At 40.6% G+C, this 22,913-nt stretch overlaps 2 protein-coding genes across 4 annotated transcripts in view; both read left to right on the top strand.

Annotated features, from left to right (window-relative positions):
- Positions 1 to 22,913, top strand: part of palmdb (palmdelphin b) — a 142,024-nt gene that overhangs the window by 59,223 nt on the left and 59,888 nt on the right. For 2 of the 3 annotated variants that reach the window (XM_030398288.1, XM_030398289.1), the window contains exon 5: positions 7,195 to 7,309. In XM_030398288.1, the coding sequence (XP_030254148.1) occupies positions 7,195 to 7,309 (115 nt within the window). Of the gene's footprint in view, positions 1 to 7,194; positions 7,310 to 14,613; positions 14,639 to 16,907; positions 17,019 to 17,791; positions 20,031 to 22,913 lie in introns of those variants that run through there. The other variant, XM_030398294.1, reaches the window with a different exon arrangement.
- On the top strand, positions 10,797 to 14,606 carry LOC115570051 (uncharacterized). The gene is made up of 2 exons (XM_030398302.1): positions 10,797 to 12,105; positions 12,293 to 14,606. The coding sequence occupies exons 1-2, from the start codon at positions 11,899 to 11,901 to the stop codon at positions 12,731 to 12,733; spliced, it is 648 nt and encodes a 215-aa protein (XP_030254162.1). The 5' UTR covers positions 10,797 to 11,898; the 3' UTR covers positions 12,734 to 14,606.

Below are 22,913 nucleotides of genomic sequence, written 5' to 3'. Positions count from 1 at the left end.
TTTCAACATTTATTTATTTATGTATTTATTTATCAATTTATGCATTTATTTATTTATGCTTATGTCAGGTTTAGTCCGCCATATAAACGGGTCTTCTAACTAGGGCTGAATGATATATCGTTATCGTATCTATATCTAGATATGAACATTCAAGATATTAATATCGAAAAAGCAACGATATAAACGATATAGATTACCCCGCTCGCCCTGCACGTACAGCTCTGGCAGTCACAACAAACATCTTTTTTACGATTGCCCTTGAATGCACCGCTAAGGCCAGCCAACCACAAACCTTATTTCATGCTTGCTGTGGATCGACAGCTGAAGCCAACCAATGACAAACATACGAGGGCGGGCGTGAGGGAGACGGAGACTGAGACGCACACACAACTTGGCGACTTTCTAGCTAGTTTAGCGACTTTTCAGACATCTTAGCGACTTTATTTCTGAAAAGCGACTAGCAACAAATTTAACTACTTATTCAGATCATCAGAGGAAAGGCGAGAAATATATTACATTGTAATTCTCCTGCTGCTCAGAGTCATCAGTCTGCGGCTCCCCTGCAGCAGAGCCGGCTCTGTGTCCTCTCACACGGCTGCAGGCGGCAGGTGTGTATGTGTGGGGGCTGGCTGGGGCAGCAGGAGCGGACGCTGCCGTTGCTCGCTCTGTGGATTTGAGACCGTATAGCTGCCGTCTACTCTGTTTTGATCCATTAATTCTCTGACTTCTTAGTCATTCTAAATTCCACTGGTACTTTACCAGCGATAACCTGAAGCTGCTGAGTCTCGATCTTCACTCTCACTCTTTCTCTCCAGATTAGGATGTCATCGTTCATCTTGTAAAAATGCACATAGTTCGTTTGATCTTCTCCCTCCCTTTACTGTTGTTACTTCAAATATATTTGTCTCTGTAGTGAGTTTGTGATTATTTGGTAAAGATTTCTCTATCAACCATTTGTATATGGCTTAAAATAATCTCTTTATTTTTCTGGAAAATGCTTGGTTTTCACCGAACCCGTAGTCATATCGTATCTATATCGAGATATCTGGCATGAATATTGAGATATGAAATTTTGTCCATATCGCTCAGCCCTACTTCTAACCAACGTGTACCCGGTTACATGTCGAAGATTTATGATCTCTTTCTATCGCAGTTGCGCTATATAACCAATAGAGGGTTCTGTCTCCATTCAAACACCTCCTAATCCCATTAAATCCAAGCCATTCCAGTAGTCATCAGACAAAAACGTATTCTTGTATACCCACTTCAAATAGGTACTAAATTATAGCCAACATAACAGATAAATCACAGAACTTCATTTAACATTTTAAGGCTTAGGCCTACTTATGACAGAAAGTAAAATGAGTTACCATTTCAGCTATTAAGTTGCTGATATGTTCACTCTGTGCCTTGTCACATTTCTTCGACTTGTTGTATGTATAATCCCTCATGCTAGCCTGTGAACCGCTAGCGGTAGCACCGATGCCAGCAGCAGTCTCTCCCTCCAACTTGTTCATGTGTTTCCATCGCAGGTGGTTTCGCATGGATCCCACATAGCCCACACTCAACTTGATTTCCACTGGCAGTTTGTTCAAAAAACTGCCACACAGTGCTCCGCTTGTTGACGGCCGCCATCGCGTTCCCGAGTCAACTTGAAGTGACTCGACACTGGCTGTGGCTGTGGGTTTTTTTTTTTTCATATCAACGTAACATTGTGCCCCATTCATCTATTATGTGCCCCATTCATCTATTATGTATCTATTATTCATCTATTAGGATAACTGCACTAGTGGGAACATTTAAGTGTATAGTTAGTTAATGTTATTATCTGAAGCTTTCAGGCAACATTATCACCCCTAAAAATACTATATATATTGGTGAGAAATGAACGAGGAGGAGGAAAAAAAAAAAGACGTGTAAACGGTTATTGATTTTTCGAAACGGTTATGATTTGATATCCGTGTACCCGTTAACATGTGTAGATGTTGACACCCCTACTGTATAGTTGAAGTAACTTATCCAATTTAATGAGAAATTGTAGAAAATCATCTAACCTACCCGTGTCAAACAGCACCTGCTCTGGATCCAGCAATGAGCTTTCCTCTCCCTCCAGACCAACAGAGAAATCTTTTCAAACACATGGTATAGTTAGTTTGAATAATTCTTTTAACAAATTGTTGTGAAATCCATCTACATAAAACTCATCCATTCTGGCATGTGAAATCATGGTTATCTCTCAGAAATTCACTCTACCAGCATGCATCACTGTAGCCTCCACCACTGTTGCTTCCTCTCTCTCTCTCTACACTCTCTCCATCAGAGCTCTCACTCTCTATTAGGGCCCTTGCCTGGTCATATGGCACATTGGCCTTCTTACAGAGTTCCTTTAAGGACACAGAAATGGTTTCTGCAAAAAATAAAATGAATGAAGGTCAAACAATTCTTTCCCTAGGTTATATGGCATGTTTACGTATGATAACGAGGCAGGAAGCCATAGCTTGCTTAATAGACAATGGAGACAAAGAAAGCAGCAAACCCTACGAACAATGACACCCTGCGAAAGGATGTGTGTCTGGCAGGATCCGCTTTTGGCCGAAATAGGTGAGTGATGAACATGACGGTATGCCTTGACATTGTAAACTACAATCCTGACATAGTACATTAAATTATCATGTTGTTTTTGACAGTTGGTGTCATATCTGTACGGTGCTGAGGATGCAGACATTCTTCCTCCGCTTTCACTGTTACATAGTCAGAGTCGCATCATTTCAGCACCTGCTTGTTCAACAGCTCCACTCGCTGTTTCACGGAGGAGGGAGAACTCCCGTTGTTATTTGCCCATGGAGCCGACCAAGCTATATAATACAACTACAGAATAATTAACTTACAAGTTAATTCGCAAAGTAGCACGGCTTGAGACCGCTAACAAAGTTAGAGACAATAGAGACAAACCCCGCTAAAATGCAACAATGAAACCCTTCAAAAGGATGTGTGTCGGGCAGGATCCGCTTTTGGCTGAAATAGGTCAAATATTATCATGCTTTCTTTGTCTTTTGTGTAATTTTTATAAAAACTATTCTAAATTAAAATACAGACACTTTTAGAAAAAGTCATGTAACAGCAGTACTGCATTTTTTCATTCAGCAAAGTTATTGCACATATGAATTTGAAAATGGTCAAAATGACCGTCTTGGACGCTCTAGTGTTTTGCCCCATGAAAATCACATTAGCTATCTCACCAAAAATGATGACAAAACCTAGTGGCTAACGAGGTCAACAGCAGGCATTTTTTGTGCTTAGAATCATCATCCTTGTCAGAAACAAAACCATGGGAAGATTTCAATCAACAAGTTGGCTAACTAGTCCCTCCAGGAATCTGCAGAGAAAGTGTTTAAAGGAGCAAAACATGACACCCGTCGAGTCGTCGTACTGAAGCCATTCCCTGTCAGTCTTCCACTTCTCACTGAACTTCCTCACTTTTTTCGTCGATGTTTCGCCTTCTTTGTCACCTTCCTTTCCACCTAACTCCTCTGTGTTTTTCCTCTTTGGTTCAGTCACACCGGGAATGTGCCGCCACAGTGCTGTGCTTGAATCACGGTCACTGCGCCAAACTTTTAAAGAGCGGTGACGTGCACGCTACGTTGCTTCTGAGGGGAACTATTTTCTACAGCGGTGACGTCGGGGGGGGCTATTTCAGTGCAACACACAACAAATCACCGGTTTAGCACTAACGTTTGCTATCGTCATAATTGATCACTTTACAGCTACTACAATGTTTTGCTATATCATGCATAATTTATTGCAAGAGCACGACCAACATTTAAACGAACATTTACCCACCCCGTGGCATGTATCCCTCCAAAATTAAGTTGCCTGGGGAGTATTTTAGATGCATTTGGCGAGTGGTGACTGCTAGTTTATAGCCCTGTTGCTGAGCGTTGCGACTTTCCATCTTGAGAAAATAATACATAATGCCGCAAAGCTCCCACGGAGTGGTATAAGAGTAGAGGAAGAGGTGGGTGGAGTTACGAGACTTTTCCGACAGTTGAAGTGTCCAATGGAGTTAAGAGATTTGCTCTCCTGCTATTTTCAACACTTTAGATTGGTTAATAATTTGTGAAAATAACAGGCCCACGTGGGAATGACCAATAATATCGTTCTGTGAAAAAAAATGAAATTGACCAAATGTGGACATAGGAGGTTTCCGCCCGACAGCGACGATATGTACGTTCATTTACAGCTCCCGTCGTCGCCTTTTCTGTTTTTCTGTTTTTGTTTCGGGGAAATGTGTTGGTGAGATTCACAGTTAGCGCCATGTGTTGTGCTTCTGTCTGAAGTATCCAGGAACGTAAGCAGCATTTTGTCAACAGCCCGGTCGGAATTTATTGCCGCCCACTTCACCAGTTCTGGAAAGACTTCGACTGCGGAACCTGCCACAATTATGTGAAAGTATATATTTAACAAGTGTTGGCTTGATAAACCAGAATTCAGTTGGTTAAAAGCCGTAAAATAATTAATCTGAAGTGCAGTGTACGCTCTGCAAGAGGACCCTCAACTTGGGCACATTTGGTGTGAAAGCGCTGGTGTCACTCACAAAATCGGACCAGTTAGCTTCTAGAAGTCTCCAGCGAAGTCACGCTATCACACACTTCTGTACGCCTTTGTCACCAGTTTCCGGTCCAAGTTGTCCAGTCCTGCTCAACCCAAACTCTGCACTGCCTCTGCCGTCTCACAGTCAAGGGACATTCAGACCTTCTTCGGCTCAACTCTGACGCTGAAAGCGGAGGTGCTTTGGATTTTGAACACCGCGCGCACGTGTGTGTGGACAGTTTTTTAAAGAAAAGTGTGTGTCATTTAGTAACACTTGTGCGTGTGTGTGTGTACATAATAAATATATTTATACATATATACACACACACGCAAACAACCACAGTTAGTATAGTTAACTAAATTAAATTCCCAGATAAAAACTAAAGCTACTTAATCACTTGTTAGCAAATTATAACTAAACTGAAATAAAAAGCAAACAGAAAAAAACAAATTAAAATAAAAACTAATAAAATGTAAAAACTATAATAACCCTGACACGCTCACTCCATTCTTAATTGTTTGAGTTGCTCTGTGAATGGCAATACATTAAGCTATTTTTAAAAGTAATTTGGGGACTTTATTTTTCCTTCCTTTTTGTGCTTCGTGTAGGTCTTCAATTTTGTTCAAAGTGGTCTTAAAAAGGTCTTAAAAAGTCATGCTGCTCCTGGCTAATGCAAAGTCACAGGAAAATGAAATAAATGGGACCCAGGATGTTCAAACAATTAGAGACTGTTGTTTCCACATCATTACAGAGACATGTCTCCAGCACAGCATCGTGGATCAAGCTGCTGTTCTTGACAGGCGTTATGTGTTCTGAGCTGACAGAGCGTTACACTACAGTGGGATGAGGAGAGGTGGACTCTGTGTTTTCATCATTGGTGCATGGTGCTCACATGCAGTCACAGTGGATGGAGAGTCCCTGATTTTTAACTTTTGATATGAAGATGCTGACCATATTATCATCAACATCATGTTGCTGCTGTTTACATTCACACTTACATAACATAACAATGTATATATGTAAGTAACTGTATATATGTCTTATGTTTGTGCAGCAAAAAGGAGTTTACACTTTCATTTCACAATGCATCGCTGTGTTGTATGATGTCAAGTAAATTACACTGATTTAATTGAAGATACGAGTTGGAATGACAAATTTAGCAATGTCAATCTATCAGATGATCATAAATGATCAGCATAGAGGCGTAATGGGATTTGGGTCTTTAGATGAGAGGTTGTACTCAGCTCACTCGTGGAGAGGCAGCTCTGGCAGGAAGAAGGGCTTTGTATTGCTGAAACCATACCAGCAACAAAATGTGTTTTAGCAACCTGAATTAGGTCCTTCCTAAAATACATAAAGCCATTTAAGTGTACACTATATTTTTAACATTTTTGGTACTTAACGTTGCCCATAAACAGCCTTTTCCTGTGGCACTATATTCCCTTAAAAAATACAACATTGTATTTCTATGCACAGGTGGAATACCTGTGTACCTGTTGTACCTGATGTGCAGCATCGGAGCCAGGGACACCAACAGACTCAACAAACTGATCAGGAAGGCTGGCTCTGTGATTGGCTGCAAACAGGACACTCTGGAGGCTGTGGTGGAGAGGAGGACACTGAAAAAACTGTTATCCATCATGGATAATCCTCTCCACCCTCTCCAACTCACACTGGTCAGACAGTGGAGCACCTTCTTCGGAAGGCTGCTTCTGCTTCGCTGTCGTAGCAATAAATACAGGAAATCTTTCCTGTCACAAGCCATCACTTTATACAATTAACTCTCTCACCTATGCCTGACAGAAAACTCTGGTCTCTCTACTGTTTGTATAAATTATTAATGTTTATAATATATTATGCATATTTTGTTTTGTTGTATATATTGTTATTGTTTATAGCACACTGTGCATTGTGTATATATACACTATGTATATATTGCCTTCTATTTATGTTATGTACAAAGTGTTTTATTTGCGGACCCACTACAGCTGTAACAAAATAATTTCCCTGTCTGGACTCATTAAAGTAATTCTATCTATCTATCTATCTATCTATCTATCGTTCTATCGTTCTATCTATTGTCTATCTATCGTTCTATCGTAAAAAGGAAAAGTCTGTTAAATGGCTACCTTAAACGTCAAAATGTTCAAAATATAGCATACACAGATATTCCCCACCGGTAGCGAGATGACGTCATCTAGTGCAGGAAAAGGAAACTCATACAAAAACACCACATCCAAAGACCCAAGCTATCACTTTAAGACTCCCTAGCTCATCCAGAAATTGGAAATATCATTTAAGCAAACACAGCAGAATTACCCAGCCTACCATGGTTGGGGGAAAAAAAAAAAAAAAGCCCTGGAGTACATGTGTTGTGCTTGCTTTATTATTCAAGGACTCTCTAGCTGCTGCTGCAAATAATGATACTAATTATAATTTTAATTGTTCTGCCTTTAAAGGTACCCAAAGGCACTTCACATGATGAAAATAAAAGACAATGACAGACATAGTCAAGGCAGGCAGATAAAGTTATGAAATGCTGAAAACACTGCAGCTCAGTGCTTATCCCACTAATTAACACTGTTCATTACTGTCTTGTACAGAATAGAGAAGGAGATTGAGGCATTGGAAACAGAAGAGCTCAACATCTCTGCCAATGAAGAAGTAGTTCTGAAGCGGTTAAAAGAGGTGGAGAGGACAGCTGAGGACATTATCAAGGTAGGCTCCGGAAACTGGCTGGCTGAAAATGGTGTTTACTTTGCTGGCTCTTTCACTTTGTTGCTAACTGACTAATGCTGATACAACATGCAACTTTTCACCTCAAGCCAGTGAAGCATGATGAGATCTAATAATCCTTGTCTTTTAACAAACATCATTGGCTGATTCCTGATGTGAGAATAGTGCCCAACAAGACACGAGTCTGTATTTTTGAAATAATACTCCTGACAGCTGTGTTGATGAAGTACTGACGCTTGCCCTTCGCATACATACAGAGGCAGAAAACACATGCTCTCTCTTGCTGATCAAGGTCACATCACTTCTTTCAGCTATCACATTTGTTCTTCAGTCACATTGTTACAATATAATTCTAAGTTTAATGTGCAGCCTCACTCATGCTCTGTAGAACACATGTCTCTGTAGAAGCTGATTCAATCACCAAAACATAAAATCTGATGGTAACTTTAATGTAAAATGTAAAACCTTGAGACATGAGATATCGTGAAAAAGGAACCAACATATGAAAAAATAAATGTGCATGTAATAAAACTCAATAAAGTGGACAAAAGAAGAAGGCATCTGAAGACACACTGCTCACAGAACTTAGATCAAATTGCAAAACAAGGCAGTTCTGATCAAATTTGACCATGATCAGAATAAAAGAAGCAGAAACTTCAACACAAACAGAGGGAGTGTGACCTCATTTTCTGTTCAGTACTCATATCTCTACATATCAAATAGTTGTTTGCTGCTACATTAATGTTCTGAATCTCATTAGTATTGAACCTTTAGCAGATTCTGAAAATCAGATTTTTGTTGACCACCCATGATTTAACTTTCCACTTTGCATTGAGCCCGTTTACATGTTCACAATAATCTGATAACTTGATCAGGTGATAATGATAATGTGATTTGTCCTGTTTACATGCACTTTAGTAATGCGATAATGCAAAAAATGGGTTTACATGATTCAGTCAATTAGTTGAATTTCTTTTCAAGAACATGATGTAAAACAGTTTTTTCACTGGCTGGATGCGTGTTGGATCAGGCACTGTTGGGAGACAGTGGTGTTAAAGGAATTTTCAGATCACAAATGAAGAAGAATTTCAGAATGTCGCGAAGAGCATTTTTCAAACTGTGTGACCTGATGAGGGATGTCATGAACCCGGCCCCCCTGCAAGATGACAATGCAGGCTGCTACCTCTAAAATTGCAAGTAGCAGTAGCGTTGTACAATCTCAGTAGCTGCTGAAAATATAGGCAGATCTCATCTGCATCCACTCTGAATTTGGGTTTTAACAACATCCGGTTTCTTTTATGTTTTTACACATGCGCAGATGTAAAAGAACAAAAGAAACCAGATTAACTGTATATTTGCGCCAATAAAATTGAATACTGGGCTAGGTGTATTTATTGGATTTTTCATAATCCGAATAATAGCTTTTATCAGATAAAACATATTGCATAGTACTTTTTACATGACCACTTGCATATTCTGGTAATATGTGTGCATGTTAATTAGGGCTGTAACGATACACCAAACTCACGATTCAGTTTGTATCATGATTTTTGACCCACGATTTGATACAAACCTTGATTTTTTTTTTTTTTATTAAACATTTTATTTATGTAACATTTCAATAACTTCTGTATGTGATACTCATCTTATAGTATCAGAGACACAGTATTGGCAAACTGAACCAGTGTTAATGGATGAGCAGGCTGTGCGTATGGAGGGCGTGTCTATCGGATGGTCTGTTAACTGCACAGGTCCCTCACTCAACTTAATAAAGAGAAATGTCCCACAAAGCAACATTACAGAAGCAAACAAAGGTAACGTTATAACTGTCTTTGGCAATGAGGAAAAAAAATCTGCAGGTGTACCTGGAGAAGCGTCTGTCCTCCCGCCTGTCCTACCAGCTCCTCTCACATTTCTGCCCGAAAAATTGTGTCTGTCACCAGCAAAAAACTTTAACTCACCGAGTGTTTGTGATGAAAAAAAATCACCACGACGGTCAGCCCTCCTGACCGAGAGTTCAGAAAACAGCCTTCGTCCTCACTAGGGATGGGCATGATTCATCAACTCTCGATTAACTGATCTTTAAGAATGTCGTCGATGACATTAATTTTTTATTAATAAAACTAATGCAGGTTCTGTTGAGTAGTGTGAGTCTTGAGGAATGAAATGAATTTCACTATGTGGCAGCATTTAACATTTTACCACACAGGGCAATATTTGAAAAAAACACCACAGGCCTACTCAGTTACCTGTGAGTTTCCATGTATTTCAAAACTAATCACCATTTTGATTTGAAAAATGACTTAGTTCACTGCCAACACTGCGAAGCTGTGTATAAGTACAACTCATCCACAACTCAAATGATGTACCACTTGAACAACGCACATCCGACCCTGGTTAGTGGTGGTGCATCCTGCTCTCCTGCTCTCAGTCTCAACCTAGCATCAACTTGGTGTTAGCACGGACACGAAGGAGCTGCGATGCACAAGGAGCAGAGAAAATTACCCAAAGGATCTGCAAGTTCATTGAGATTGATATGCTGCCCTTAAGTATTGTTGAGGCGAAGGTTTACGAAAATGATAAACTTATTGGAACCAGCATGTCACATTCCATCACGACGTACCATCACCAACTCAGTGATGAGTGAACTCAGTGGTCCTGCTCACAGAAAGCCTGCCAGGCCGGTATACAGCTGACCACCTCGCTGAGAAAATAAATCAAGAGGTAGAGCAATGGGGACTTGAAGACCGAGTTATTGCATGCGTTCATGACAACGCGGCCAATATTGTTGATGCCAACAACCGTTGCCTGTTTTGCACAGACACTCCAGTTGACCATAAATGACGGATTTGCGCTGTATATCGGGTAATATCAGCCGCTAGTAAACTTGTTAGCCTTTTCAATCACAGCACCGCAGCAACCAATGCACTGCAAAAGAAACAGAAACAAATGGGCCTCGCAACTCACCGGCTTTTCCAGTCGTGTAAAACACGGTGGAACTCTGTGTGCGAGATGTTTGATCGACTGGTGGGGCAGCGGTGGGCTGTTGCTGCTGTGCTGTCAGACCGAACCATGACTAAGCTTCAAGATGCCAGGGCCCAGACTCATCGAATTCAAAGCAAAAGTGCTGTCCTCCCTCATCAAGTGAATAAATGTAAACTAAACTTTTTTATCTTTGTTTAAATTATTTCCATAATAAATAGCCAATTGGAGTAGGCCTAATTACATGCATACTTGTCTCTTATCTGCGGTGTGTTGCCTATTTAGTTATAGCATTTTTAGAGCCCAAGCAGGGAGACTGCAAGGTCCCTATTGTTTTTCAAATGATTCTTTAATGTTAGGGCTCGAGCAGGGAACCTGCAAGGTCCCTATTGTTTTTCGAATGATTCTTTATTATTAAGGGCCCGAGCAGGTAACGACCTGCGAGGTCCCTATTGTTTTTCTCGTCATTGTTATTTTTTTTCTTTGTCCAAAATGATCGCATTTTTCACTGCCAGAACATACCCCAAAACTCACCAAACTTGGAATATAAGTCACACCTGGCGAAAAATTTTATAATCTAATGTCGTTCTGAATTTCCAAATTCCAAATTTGCAAAATGTTGAAAACCTACTTTGTCAAACTCCTCCCAGGCGATTTTACTGATTTGCACAAAACTTGTGGACCCTCCTGACAAAAAGGTATTCAAAGAATTTTGATAGTCCAACGAATAGGCAAGTTATTAAATAACAACTTCCTGCAGATTTGGTTCCAAACAGGAAGTGTTGCATTGGTCCCAATAGAATTCTCAACGGGTCGGCCCGGCCCGACAAACCCGACCGGACCCGCAGGTTCGGGCCAGGTTCGGGCCAAAAAAATACGCAAATGAGCCGAGCCGGGTCGGGTCGGGCCTCGGGCTTCCTTTTTTATAAAACACATTTCATAAAACACATTTCTTGCAGGTTGTAAATTATATATTGTTCTGTGAATCATCGCTGTTCACGTGTGATGAAGAGTAAGTCTGGCTGCCTGCTTCATGGGGAGGGGCAGATGCAGACCTGACGCCGCTGCGTAAAGTTGCGATAACAAGTGTATGAGGAAAACAATGCAGGCACGCGGGGGGTCAGGTTCGGGCCCAGTTCGGGCAGACAATTCATGTTGGTGTGTCGGGCTGCGTCGGGTTCGCGCTTAAGAAGAAGAGACGAAGCATGCACATAAAGCTTGTGCACTATACAAACAGACGGAAGAAAGGAAGAAAACAGAAGGAGAAACCAAACACAACAAGAAGAAGACGAAAATGGCTAGTGCAAGGAAGCCAGAATTGTTTGTGTGGACCGGTAATGTGGTCAAACTGCTGCTGCTACTCACACTCGACTACAAGGCGAGTAAGTTGACTGGGAGTCTTGCCAGTCTAAATATATGGACTTGATCAATGCATTTCAGGCACAGTATCCGAGGGAGTCAACAGAGGACTTCCCTCACGATTCCATGGACATTTCGAAAACCCAGGTCGCCACAAAGTTAAAAGATATTTGTGGCAAATACAGACAGCCATGGACACAGGACTTTGAAGTAGCCAAGGACAGGTGGTTATGCTATTTTATGAGCTTTACCAGGAGATCTGGGGTGGGTCGCCCACTACGTGCTCCATGGATTCAAGCATCGAGACAGGTGACCTGGTGGAGTCGTCGTCACAGCCCTCGACACCAACAGAGGAGATGCCTGCATCACCAAATTCAACAGAATCTCTTGACTGTCTTCCTCCCGCAGTTGTGAAGCAGCGCTGGGATTTGCTCCAGGTAGGCTCATGATTTTAAGCTTAGCTAGCTATATGCTACAGTATGCTACAGTGCTGTTTGTTGTGGGCATTAGGACGGATATATATTTGTGTGTAGGTGTGTTGCTTTAGTACCTAATTCACAACATAGTTTTGGCCTGAACTTGTTTTGCCCAATAATAATGTAATTCTGCTCTGCTTTATTCTAGGCCAAGCTGGACAGCCACAGAGGGGACCTACTAAAGAGGAAAGCTCAGGCTGACCCAGCAGAGGAGGATCTCAAAATCAAGAGGAGGATGTTGGAGTTGACTGAGAAGTCAGCAAGAATTAACTCAGAGAACATGGCACAGATCAACACAAACATTGCATATATAACCAGCACCATACAGGATGGCTTTTCCCTGATGAGGGAATTGCTGCTCAGACCCCAGTTTGTACACCTCCACAGCAGCAGCGGACAGTTCCATGGGTACCCACCATCATACATTCATACAACACCACACCCCACTACACCAGCCTTTCTGCACACACCTACACCCAATCAGCCTGCATACCAACCTGGACGATACACACCTACACCAACACGCAGCCCAGAGAATGAAACCAACTGTTCATTCAGAAGAGCACTGCTGCAAAACGACATGGAGTGACTGCACTGTGCTAAACTTTGCTGCCCTGTTGCACTTTGCGGACATTTATGGTGTCTTTGTATATAGTTCACGTGTGTGTGTGTGTGTGTGTGTGTGTGTGTGTGTCCTGACAGGGTTATTTGTTACATTTGCACAAGGACCTTTATTTGTTACATTTGCACATTTTAAAAAACTTTGCATTTTAATTAAAACAAAAGTTTTTTATGAAAGTGATTACAGTCATTTGTTTATTTTCACTAGGCACACATTATTAATACTTATGAATTATTAACACTTTAAAAATGACAATCATTAAACTATTCACAGTCTTGGCCAGTCTTATGTTAAGGGCCAAGGTACTTTGTGAGCACTCTTCTCACTCTCTTTTCCTCTCCCTCATTACAGTCTGTGATGTAGTTGTTGCGTTGTATAGACAGCTGCAAGTCGTTATCACATTGTATTTTTCCCAACACAGAGTGACCAGGCACAGTCTCCTTACTGTCTTCACAAAAGTTGTGGAGAAAAAAGCAAGTGTAAATGACATGGGGCAGATCCTGCAGATTGATGTCCATAGGCCTTTTCAGTGCAGCAAATCTGGCTTTGAGGCGACCAAAAGCACACTCGATGACCATGTGTGCCCTACACAAACCTAGACCCAAGTATTGTTCTTGAGGTGTGGAGCCACCACTGGAACATTGAAGTTGCAAGTAAGGCAGCCGAGGGTAGGCAGGGTCACCAAGAAGTAAAACTGGTATGGCCTCCTTGTCCTCCACAATCTGCACAGTGTTTACAGGATCTATTTGGACCATAGGCCAAAACGATGAAAAACATGCGCATTTACACACAAAAGCGTTTCCATGTGGATGGCCCCTAAGTGTGTGAAGGAGAGGTATCGAAGGTCCTTCCTTCCTTCTACTGTTAGACTGTACACCCAGCACTACTCCCTATAGACCTAACCCTGCACTGTGCAATTAGACTGTACAAAACTAATTTCTGTTCTGGTAATTAGATAAACACCCATATTTTTTGTATTTGTGGATAAGAATTCACTGCTGTTAATTTTGTACTATATCATGTTTATATGTATATACATCTATTCTATTTCTTACCTTTTTAAGTATATTGTCTATTTTTGCTATTGGTTTTGTCTTTGTAATATTCTGTCGTTTGGCTGCTGGGATAAACAAATGTCCCCATTTGAGGGACATTAAAGGATTTCTGATTCTGATTCTGATGTATACATTAAGGAAATATAAGACATTGTGCTTACTGCTTTTACACACGTGCAAGTGCTCCAAGCATTACTGCTCTGATTATTCTGCACTATGCTTTATGAAGAAATGTCAAAAAGTTGACGAAATAAAAACTGTGTGTATAACCTTAAGCCATAACCATCCTCATGTATAGCCAAAGCACTACATACTGGACATTGTAGTTTTTCAGTGTTCTACAGGGTTATCGAAAGTTATCATTGCCCAAGGTGTGAGTAATAAGAGGTATAATTTTAACATAGTAAATAGGTTCAAGTGCTTTCGATGAAAGCAATATTGAATTTAAATAATTGTTCTTTACTTACTTCATGCTGCCTTTGGCTCTTCCTTTAATCTCTGCTTGTATCTAACAAGATGCACTCAGTAAGGACTGTGTGGGTGTGCTTTGGTTCACAATGGGCTGCTTTGAGTGAATAAGGTGGCAGGTAAATGGATTGCTCACATGGTGGGTGTGCAGTGTACAAGGACTAATATGCATTAATATGCTTTCTGGTTGCTCCCTGTATTAAAACGCAAAGATACAATGAAATAACTGTGACTGCAGATGTTAACAACATTATCAGAGCTGTGATGTTGTCTTCCTGCCTCTCCCACCACTTTGACATTCAACTACTCTGTCTTCACATGTAGGAGATAAATGCGGCGTTCCAGTCAGGTAATCACTTTTGTAGCATTTTGTTTGTTTGTTGTCTGTAAGGAAAACTAACACAATATTTTAAACCATTACCGTTACTGATTTAAATAGTCAGTTTAATCTATTGTTTTTATAACCTTTTTAACCTTTATGGCTTGAATTAAAACTTGTTTTATAGGCCATTATTTTGAGATCATGATATACCGTATGGTAGCAATTTTCTGCAGGCCATTTTCTCTACTAGATCCAGTTTTCTTGAAATATCAAATTATGAGTATCTGGTGGTTACAAGTTTTTTATGCCTCTTATGCCAAAATAAATGCAGTTGTCTTAATATAATTCAGATCCAATATGTTATGATTGCATTCAGAAATAAGTTGCTCAAAAATTCAATTCATTATCTACCCTCTTTATTAAAAAAAAAAAAAGCTCATCCAACATAAGCCAAGTCTCCAGAGGCCTAAAGATCCAAGATCGATTGTAAAAGACTGAAAAGACTGAACTCTTAACTGTAGGCTGTGAGGGTTATTCGTGCGCTCTCCGCCTCATAGTAATCTCTCCCAGGTCTCTCATTTCTTCTGTTACAGCTCACCTGAGCCTCTCTCCAAAAGCAGTCATTCATCTCGCATTCCCAGAGCACTTGTCTTGCCTTTCGCACCTGTCTTGGTCCTTTCTCCTAGTCCGTCCTTTCAGTCTCTCCTGGTGTTCAGGATCATCTCTCCTGTTCCATGCACTCTGTCTTTCACAGTTGCCTCAATCATATCTCAGCTCAGTCCATTTTTCCATATTCTCCAATCTTGTAAAGCTAACCACTTCCTGTGACGAAGTTATCTCTATAGGTGGGGACTTCTCTTAGCCGGGTTGCTGAGTCCTTGACTGTGTCAAGTTTAACAGCTGATCATTGTGTGATTTGGACGAACCTAGGTACTGTATACTTTTCAGTAACTAGAGTGCTCTTTTAATTAATGTGTTTGGCAAAAAAAAAAAATTCACCTCTGCGGATGCACATTCGACCTTCACCTGCACTGGTTGACCTCTCCCGGTTAGTCACACTGCATCTGCAATGTGAGCCCCATTACCTAGGCCTTCCCTCAATAGCTGCTCAGCTCTAGCAAGAATATTTTGACCATCTTCCACTGGTAATCCAGCCACAATTATTCTTTTGATTGATTGAACCCTTATTTATTCAGGGAAGGTCAATTGAGAGCAAGCTCTTTTTTCCAATGACGCCCTGATAACAAAACACATGAATAAACATACATTACATGATCATAAATTACGATCACATTCAGACTGCAGAACATTGAACAAAAGGCATTTGAAACTATCTAAAGAAAGAGTATTAGGCCTTACAGCTGCACTCTCTGAGCTTGCCTTGATCCTGTCTTCCAAGATTTGCATTTCTGAATATAGATTGTCAATTTCCATATCAAGCATCTTTTTCATTTCGGAGCCGTATTTCTTTAGCTCTGATATCAACCTCATATCTGTGTGTTAAGTAGCTGGAGTCAGGATTTGCTTAGGCGAGACAAAGTATGTAAGCAAGGGGAATGGTTAGTTTGGTTCTGTTTAAAATGAATAACACATCCAACATCTCTACAGCTCACTAATATGTTTGTTTAATTCATATACAAAGCAAAACTTAATTACATTTGCCAGCACAAATTGTCAGTTTTATGTCTCTATTCATGGACAAAATACATGTACCTCAGTGAGCTTTAGAGGTTCTGTAGGTGTAATTTTGAACTTTTGAAAGAGCCAGCCCAGCTGGTTCCCTCTGCTTCTAGAATTTATGCTAAGCTAGGCTAACCATGTCCTGTCTCCAGCTCTTTGCTAAACACACAGTATAGACAACACATCCTAATTCCTAAATGGCTAAATAGGTTGAGGGCTAACGACCCCCCAAATGACATATAGCACCATTCCAAAAACAACATGACTGTTGCAGCATTCTTGTACACTTACAGTTTGGTTAAGTTTAGAAAAACTTTTTTTTAAATTTTCAGTTGCGACAAACCTGCATTATATACGTAACTTTACTTGCATCGTGTACATCACGTAACGTCACGTCACGTCACGTCACGTCACGTCACAAAAAGCCTTATTTATAATAAAATCTTAAATTATATTACAATATTGTCTTGGAATAGAGGGCTTAAAAAACACACCATTCGCAAAATTTGTTATCTTGTTATTAAACTATAACTGATCATAACCACTAATATAATGATGGTTTGACCTCATGGTATAACAAGATCCTTAAACAGTAAATGGTGTATTTTCTCCTCAGATTTGACACATCATGTGACCCAACCTTTGCCAGATATGGTGTCATTCATCCCACTTTCACCAGCAAAAACCCCACCTATATGTGACCCTGGTAGTGAAGAACCAAAGAAAGGTACATCATATAACTAGAGCATTTAAAAAGTGCCTGCTTTGCTGACTGATCATAGAACTGTCTGGACAATCTGTTGAAAATATGAAAGAAACCAGAATAGAAAATAAGGTTATTTCAAAATGGTGGGTGACTTCTGGATGCTCCCCAGCAATTTCACAGCTCATTCTGTTTCTGTTATGCAGACTTCCATTTTGTGTTTCTGAGGCAAAGCTGTCTGTTTAAGACCAGCTGTTCTGACGGTTCCATTATGCTACTTAAAAGGCTGGAATTTCAGATTTCACCATGACACAAATTATGTAGCAATTAGATTCCACTGTGAGAACAGAACATTACCCTGCCTGCCATTTTGGAACTTTGTTGAAATCATACATCAGAGAAAGAAATGTTTTCATCAGAGGGAAAAAAGCTAGAGCACTGGAGTGATTTCTAGCCTTCAGTGGTGCAAACAGATTTCCATTTTGACAGTATTATCTTCATCTGAGTCAACGCAGTAAAGGTGAGGCTGATACGTACACATTTACACAACCAGGAATAGTTGTGCATTTGTCTTAAAAGAGCAAACTAAAGTATGTCCAGGATATTAATTAAAACACAGTGTATAAGCAAATCATTAAGTAAGACAGCATTATGACAGTTTACCAAGCAGGCTGTATTTCTACCTTATATAAAATGAGAACATCAAGAAATGTTCACGGAAAAGAAACATAATTGAAGCGCAGTTATTTCCTCATCGTTGTAAAAAAGCCTTCATCTAAGTCTTTTCTTCATTCCAGCTACGTTTGCAATGGAGATTAGCGTTGAACATGATAAAAGAACAGGCAAAAGTCAGGTGGTCTCTACAGCAACCATCACCCCAGAAACCATCCAGGATAAGGGGCTGAAGGTGTATGATGATGGCCACAAGTCTGTGTATGCACTGAACCCAGATGGAGGCAAAATGCTGAATGGTGCAGTTGGTGAGATGACACCCACAGAGTTAGAGGAGCTGCTGCTTCAGGCCACAGATAAGAACTTTCCCACTGAGGTGCAGTACCATCAGCCTGTCTACTCTATACCCTACACAGGGAGCAGTAGGTCTTCAACACCCAGGACACCAAATAAAACACAGTGGCAAACCCCAACACCAGGCTCCAGCCCCTTCCTGGGAGATATTTCACTCGGGAATCAATTTTGCAGAGAAGAAAACCAAAGAAGCCACTATCTTGAGGGATGGAAAAACCAAAGCAAAACACCTAGTCCTAATTTAAACCAACAAGACTCCACGTCAAGAGTCCAAACACCTGGAGAGGAAACCAAGCGGAATTACTCCCACATTCCGGGACAATTCAACAGTGACAGGCATCTAATTCCACAGCCCCTCTTTGGTACCAAAACTCCACATGGACTCACCAACAGCAAGACTGATGTAAACACTCCAAAACCAGCAGCTCTTGTATCAGTCAAAGCTCAGTCAGAAGGAATGCCAGCACCCATACAACCAATCCACAGGGCTGTAGAAAGCCAGAGTATTTCACTAGCTAGCCACAAGTCTGAAGTTGATCCTGATGCCTTAACAGACAGTATGAACCTTGTCAACACTCTGCCAGAGGAGCTACAATCAGAACCTGTCACCATGATATTCATGGGCTATGAAAACACTGGTGATGAGGAGGAAGAAGACATCCAGGCTGAGCTGGTAATCATAGGCAACAGCGATGACAATGATGACGATGAGGCCCTGTATGTTACAAAGGAAAGTGACATGGGGGAGTGTCTCTCATACCACCCTGAGGGATACAAGAGCAAAGTCTTCCAACCCAAAGCTGGTATCGCCAAGGTAACAGGATGCAGAGACATTATTGAAGACGCCTACACAAACTGTAATGAGTTAGGGCTCCACAAGCCAACATTCATCCACAAGCCTGGAAAGCACAGTCCCTGACTCCAGGGACAGGGGATGGATGAGTCTGAAAACACAGGCAGCATCAATTGGAAAAGATGAAGCTCTGCTCAATAGGAAGATAAGAGCGAACCTCACCTGTTGCTGAGAAACTGGGTCATTGAAGAAGTTGTTTGAATAGATGTTTGAACAGAATTTAGGTAATTAATCAGCTGTTTTTGTCCCTCTGCTTCCTTTCTTCCTACTTCTTTTATGTATTTCCATGGTTCATAGGTATGGACTCTTGTGTGTGTAAATGCATAACCTTCTGCTAATCCAACCTATAGTGCTTCTCAGGCTTACTCCACATGCAGTTCTTATGCAACAAGAAGACAACAGCTTTTTCCTTTTTGTTGCAAAAAGCCTTAGCTTGACATTTCCGTGCCTTGCCCTGATTGATGGAAACAGGTCCCAGCCACAAACATTGGTGATTCAGAAGGCTTTAATGCCACCTCCTGGCAATTTAGTTTCATTACACACATATTAACATTGACACTGAGATGGTCAAAGCCTGACCAGTGTAGTTGTAATGCTCTAAAGCCACTGTAAAATGTAATGCAAAATAGATGTATTAATGGTAAATGAAACTTCCTGTATGCTTTATAGGCTAGTATTAAGCCATTTTGAAGACTTTGCAGGTTGCCAGAAATCGAGTCCCTTTTTGCTACCATCTGACCTCCTCCAGTATAATTGTTTTATTTTTTTAATACTTAAGGAAGACCCCTTGGAAAAACAGCTAGACCACATACATACATTAATATATGATTGTGGTTGACTAAGCATTTATCAATGCCTTACTGAAGTATATAACATGCCTGATGGCTCATTGAATCAAATGACTGACTCACAACCTTTAAAATGTAAACCTTGTAGCTAAACTTACAATCAATAATGACTCACTCTATACTCAGTCCTCAAGTCTGATACTGTCAATGTTAATAAATTGCTTTTGGTGCCACTGCAGCAGATAGTTATGCTTTAAGGTGATATACCGTAAATCAACCGACCTTGCAAACCAAACGTCATCTTTATTAATTCCTCATCACTGAACTATACTTTTGATTTTGGTCTGGGTCTGCTTCTCCTAGTTTAGTCAAAGAAAGAAAGAAATGTATCACTTTTTAAAAAATATTTTATAAAACAGTATTCACTCACACTTGTAATATGTGTATACTAATAAAAACCACAATAAAAAATAGTATTAGGTTTATATTCAATTAATTGAGTAAGTCGTTTTTTTAATGTTGACAAACAATGCCCCATTCACACAGGAGAAGACGCACTAAACTAGACGTACTAAAGCCTGTGTGAATGGGTCAGTGTGAATGGGGCTACTGGTCAGTGTGAATGGGGCTACTGGTTTGGTTCTCCAACAATACGGCCCTGATACTACCTCCAGAGGCGTATCAGGTCCGGAAAGAAATTTCAGTCCTTGATGCCTCCGAGAGTGTAGTTAACGACGGTTCGATCGACACGCCCCCAATACGTGAAGCTGGCTTATCAGTTCACACTGGTTCGGTTCTCCAATAATACGGCCCTGATACTAGCCCCATTCACACAGGAGAAAACGCATGAAACCTGCTGCCACCGTTCGCCAATTTTCCGCCGATCGTGATTCACACAGAGCGAAGCAGCTCCGCCTTATAGACGAACTGAGTGAATTCACACAGAAAGCCAGCGCTGCGGCTCCTAAAGAGGCGTGGCGGTACACGTCATGATGATGACGTTCAAGGTGTCCCCCCGTGTCCTCCCTGTCTATCTAACTCCCTTACTCTCGGGAGCAGTGTTGGGCACGTTACTTTAAAAAAAGTAATTAGTTATAGTTACCAGTTACTTCTTTCAAAAAGTAACTGAGTTAGTAACGGAATTACTCCACTATAAAAGTAACTAGTTACCAGGAAAAGTAACCATTGCATTACTTTTAATTATTCCCCCTTTTGAGCTCTGCATTCATTTTAGCGTACTCGGCATCCATGTATTTAGAAAATGTCTTTCTGCATGGTGGACCGGCACCTTTTTCTCCCCGATATTTTTGCCAGTGAGTGCTCTGAAGGAGTCTGAGTCAGCTGTTGATAACAGGAGCATGTTCTCAACAACATACCTGCCTATCATTGCATTCAGTTCAGTCTGTGTCAAGTTTTTGTGAAGCTGGAGCAGAAAAATCCAGCTGTAGCTGCTTGGACAGCTCCGTGTCCTTCTTTGTTAGCGGAGCTCACGTTAGCCACACCTGGCCTGCTGTCATCATCAACAGTGTCAACGTGTTTTTGGCCCCTAGTTTTGTAGAAGCGTGTTCCGTTCAGAGATGCTTCATTAGATTAGAGTTGCTTACAGCGAACTTAGACAAAAGAGATTAAAGTAGTGTTTGTACTTCCACTTTGAAAACGTTAACTTTCCCTCCAGACTCACCATTGCTGCAGCTCACCTCTGCTAGTTTCCCAACATTTTTTTCCCTCATATAATTTGCCAAAGACAGTTACAGTTACTACGTTACTTTTGTTTGGTCATGTAACGCTGCTTTGAGTGAAGGACCTGTGTAGTTAACTGACCGTCCGTTCGACACGCCCTCGCTCCGCGAAGCCGGCTTATCTGTTCACACTGGTTCGGTTCTCCAATAATACGGCCCTGATACTAGCTCCAGAGGCTCATCAGGGCCGGAGTGAAATTTCACCCCTCGCCGCCTCCGAGAGATTCACACTGAGACTGAGGCAGGGAATTAGCGTACTAAAGCCGCACCCAAAAGCCAGTGTGAATGGGGCTAATGACATGTTTTAGAAACCATTTATTGAGCAACTGTTTATTGCAAAGTTGCAACTGATGTGAAAAATCCTTTGTAAATGTTCAATAAAACTGTGTTAGGTTATCTATAAACATTATTTGGTGGCCATTATTAACTAAAGCATTTAATCATTATTAAGTATGAATTAACTGTTAATTAAAATGTATTTAGCTATACATTTACCAATGATAAATGATGATTATAGTTACCTTGTGTTCTTCTAACTTTGTGTCAACAGTTTTTGTTCTTTCCTGTTTCAACATGACAATGGCCACTGTGCAAAGTCAAGACCATCCGACACCTGTGGGTTTAACTGGAGCACCAAATGTGAGCCAGTTCTTTTCACCCAATATCATTGTCTGGCCTCACCAATGCTTTGTGGCTAAAAGGGGGAAAATCCCACGAGTCAGTATGGTGGATAGATGAAACCATTACCATACTGTCACAACGGGGCTAAAATTTAATTTAGAAAAATGGGTTCAGTCATGTCATTATGCATATAACTCCAGTTTCGTATGAATGCATGCATAATCAAAATAAAAAATAAATGCATGTATTTTCTAGTATTATTATTATTAGTGTATATCTATGTGTAGAACAATGCCTTTTCACGGTCATCAAAACCATACATGTCTCTACTCAGGTTACACAGGCAAGTTGTAACCATGATAACAACTGTCTAACACAAAGTGCTGCAGGTTACATTAACTGTGAGGCTCAAGTCAAATTTGGAAATAAAAACAGAAAACAGGAAAAACATACCACCCGAGCAGCGCTTTGGTCAGAATGTCATGTCAGTAAGAGGAATGTTGCCCACATAATAAGTAAATAATGCATTTACCATTTATAAAGCCATTTGTTACAACTGAGAAACATTCTTGAATTGTGACTTTTTTAAAGTTGTGCCTTAAATTTCAAATGGTTCAAAGGTTTTTAGGGCTTTTAAATAAAGCTGTATTGAAGGCTTGGGGTTTCTGCTGTAACAGTGTAAACTAACCGACCTGTGTGCTATTAGCTCCCCTCTGATTAAAAAGATTTTCTCATCAACAAGTGGTGAGTGTTTTTGTACATGTTAAGACTATAAGGGTCATTCCAGTATTGGAGGACATTTGGGCTTTGGAATTTTCCAAAAATTAACCTTCTATTTGACAATTTTCTGTTACATATTCATCAATAATAGGCATTAAACTATAAAAAGCTT

Source organism: Sparus aurata, chromosome 19 (assembly GCF_900880675.1).
Source record: "Sparus aurata chromosome 19, fSpaAur1.1, whole genome shotgun sequence".
NCBI lineage: Eukaryota > Metazoa > Chordata > Actinopteri > Spariformes > Sparidae > Sparus > Sparus aurata.
Note: the sequence above shows the minus strand (reverse complement) of the source record. Positions and strands in the feature narration are given on the sequence as shown.